Below are 3,386 nucleotides of genomic sequence, written 5' to 3'. Positions count from 1 at the left end.
CCTAGATTCGAACTAGCTTTCGTCTAATCTATTGTGTGCTCGTTAAAGGTACCCATTCGATTTTGAAGTTTTCCTACTTTTTGGTTTTCGTCGAATCTATCTGTTGTTGATGTTTTTTCTTGTTGTTTCTTTCTTTATTTTGTATAATATGATTTTTATAGTGAAAATTGTTTTAGGTTTTAGTGAAGTATACTATTCAGAAATGAAGTTCACGTTTCATTGAAAATATTATTTTTTGTTTGTTGGTTTGGTAAAGTGTTAAAGAAATATTTATTGTTTGTTTGTATTCACGCCCTACCACCACTTTATCTTGTATTCATGTCTACCTACCACTTTATCTTTTGTGGGAATCTCTTTTTCTTGTATTCATGTCTACCTACCACTTTATCTTTTGTAGGAATCTTTTGTTGTGGACCACTTTTAGTAAATTAGAGATTAAAAAATTGGGACTTGTCTGTGCTTTTGAATTAAAAAAAAAAAAGTTCCTTCCCTTGTATTAAGGATTCTAACTTGGGATTGTAACTTTGACATGATAAAATTGGGACTTGTCTGTGCAGGTTATTGTGTGACTTACTTAACTAATATAATTTTCTTAACGTATTCAATGTGACTAACTTACTGTATTTGACTAATTAACTTAACTAATGTGACTTACTAATTGTATTACTTAATCCTAATGTGCTTCAAAACTATCCTTCAAGTGAACTGAACCTTAGTTGAAGATAAACAAAATCAGATTGCTTCCATTGCCTTTGTTCCCTGATTAAAAAGATCATTAGTTTACTTTAAGCAATGCAATGTTAGAATGAAATTGTTATTGAAACACAGTATCTTTAAATTGTAATTCTCTTTAAATGATGTAGATACCATGATAGAGATATTAAATTTGCACAATCTGTAACTTTTAATGAAATACCGATTGTTCTTTTTACATAAAAAATAAACCCTTGTTAAAAGAGAGGTCGAAAACAGTCGAATAGCTCACTGTTATTTCATCTAACTGTCTTATACTTACTGTTGCGTATGTTGTTTCATAACTCTTTGTAGGTCATTAAAATGGTTGAAGTTACAATATACTTCCATCATGATGGTGAGTGACTAACTAGTCCAGAACCACATTATGATAGAGGAAGTATGATTATTGGAAAGGGTATTATCCTGACCTTATATCTTTTTTAGACTTAGTGAATGAGTACATAAATAAGTTAGGCGTTGTGGGTGTGCAAGAACTTATTGTTCTTGCTCCAACCGGAAAATATTTTGAAATAATAGGTGATGAGGGAGTTAGGACCTTAGCATCTTTTATATCTAGTGAGTATAAATCAATTCACTTGTTTGCTATGGATGATTGTGAATTGTCTGTTAATGTAACTGATATTTTGATGCATGATGGGTCATTTTTACTTACACCAATTATTAATGAGGGTACAGATTGTAGTGAAAGTGATGATGACAGTAATAATGGAATGGTATTTAGTTGTTCCGATTATGACACAGAAGAATTAGAAAATTTCTAAAAAAAGAGGAATATAATTGATAGTTTGCAAGATTATAAAGAGATTTTTAAGGGTATGGCCTTCAAAGACATAGCAGAACCAAAGCAGTTTTGTAAACTTTATGCTCTATCTAAGAAGGTAGAACTTGTTGTGGTGAAGAGTGATAAAAACAGATTGAGGTACACATGTGCTGCTGATGGCTGTCCATTGTTACTTCTTATTTCTGGGGATATGACTACTCTTGGTGTTAGTGTCAAAACACTTGTAGAACATATAGAGTGTGTAACAGCATATGATAACTCTGTAGTACTCAACAATAGCCTTGTATTTTAAGGACAAATTGCAAAGTGACCCCACGTACAAGGTCAAACAAATGAAGGCTGATATACATAGAGTTTTTGAGCTCAATGTTAGTGAAGCAAAGTGCAAGAGAGCCAAAAAGGAGATATTGGAGAGTTTAGAAGGAAGCTTTGAAGACTCTTACAACAAATTAGAGGGTTATGCTACTGAATTGAGAAGTTGTAATCCAGGGTCTGACATTGTGATAAATTTGTCTAAAGAGACATTATCTAATGGTAAGAGAAAATTTCTTAGGATGTATAATTGTTTCAAGGCAATGAAGCTGGGTTTTAAGTCTGGGTTAAGACCACTGATTGGGTTAGATGGTACATTCCTTAAAGGAAAGGCTAAGGGACAAGTATTGCGTGTTGTTGGTCAGGAAAGTAATAACTCTTTCTACCCTCTAGCTTGGGCTGTGGTAGATAAAGAGACTAAGAGGACTTGGACATGGTTTATGCAACATTTGCAACATCCCCTTGAGCTACAAAATGGTGAAGGACTGACATTCATATCAGATATGCAGAAGGTAATATTATACTACTTATTTGCAATTTAATTACCTTTTCTTGATACTGTTTCCTTTATTAATTCTAGCTGTTTTAATTGGATACTTAGGGACTGCTTGAAGCAGTAAAGACAGTCTTACCTGAAGCACATTAAAGATATTGTGCAAGGCATATTGAGGCAAATTGGTGCAGAAGATGGGGAAAATGTGAGCTGAAAAAGTTGCTATGGTGGGCTGCATGGTCATCATTTACAGAGGAGTTTGAGGACCAACTTCAAGAGATCAAGGAAGTTAATGGAGAGGCTGGACAAGATTTAATACACAAGTATCCTCCAAAAGCATATTGCAGAGCCTATTTAGATACAGTGTGCAAAAATCAGGCTGTGGACAATAACTTTACTGAATCATTCAATGCCTGGATACTTGAAGCAAGGTACAAGCCAATTATTGGAATGTTGGAAGACATCAGGGTCAAAATAATGGAGAGGTTGGCAGCAAAAGAGGTTGTTGTGAGGAAGTGGAAAGATGATGGGTTTAGTCCCAAAAGTGAGTTGTTGTTTAATGAGTATTTGAAGATTTCCAAGGTTTGTAAGGTGAGTGACAATGGGGATAATGGTTATGAGGTTACTGCAAGTGCAAATAGACACATTGTCAACTTAAGAGAGAAAAAATGCACATGCAGAACATGGGATTTGACTGAAATTCCATGTCCACATGCAATTAAGGCCATGGAGCACAAGAAAATGATACCAAAAAAAATAAATTCATTGGTATTATAGTAAAGAGGCAGCCTTGGCAGTTTACAAACACAAATTAAAATCTATTAAGGGAGAACCATTCTGGAAATGCAACCTTTTGCATGCTATTGAACCACCAGAATTGGTCAAGCTTGTTGGTAGACCTAAGCTAATGAGGGAAAGAGAAAATAATGAAGTTGTTAACAGGCAAGGAGTATGGAAGCAAACAAGAAAAGGAAAAGTGATGACATGTAGTAATTGTGGAGAACAAAATCATAATGCAAGAGGATGTGAAAAGGTAATTTTCAT

General features: G+C 34.2%; 1 protein-coding gene across 1 annotated transcript; it reads left to right on the top strand.

Moving 5' to 3' along the window:
* The first annotated feature begins 1,571 nt into the window (after positions 1-1,571).
* On the top strand, positions 1,572-3,119 carry LOC107009853. The gene is made up of 3 exons (XM_015209175.1): positions 1,572-1,742; positions 1,804-2,361; positions 2,520-3,119. The coding sequence occupies exons 1-3, from the start codon at positions 1,572-1,574 to the stop codon at positions 3,117-3,119; spliced, it is 1,329 nt and encodes a 442-aa protein (XP_015064661.1).
* The last annotated feature ends 267 nt before the right edge of the window (positions 3,120-3,386 follow it).

Source organism: Solanum pennellii, chromosome 2 (assembly GCF_001406875.1).
Source record: "Solanum pennellii chromosome 2, SPENNV200".
In the NCBI taxonomy this organism is placed as follows: domain Eukaryota; kingdom Viridiplantae; phylum Streptophyta; class Magnoliopsida; order Solanales; family Solanaceae; genus Solanum; species Solanum pennellii.
Note: the sequence above shows the minus strand (reverse complement) of the source record. Positions and strands in the feature narration are given on the sequence as shown.

Bases quoted from the DNA above. Each gene is read 5' to 3' on its own strand.
- LOC107009853 (XM_015209175.1), top strand. From the start codon at position 1,572: ATGGCCTTCAAAGACATAGCAGAACCAAAGCAGTTTTGTAAACTTTAT. The intron at 1,743-1,803 runs GTTAGTGTCAAA...ATAACTCTGTAG, and splicing joins GGGATATGACTACTCTTGGT to TACTCAACAATAGCCTTGTA. The intron at 2,362-2,519 runs GTAATATTATAC...AGGCATATTGAG, and splicing joins TCATATCAGATATGCAGAAG to GCAAATTGGTGCAGAAGATG.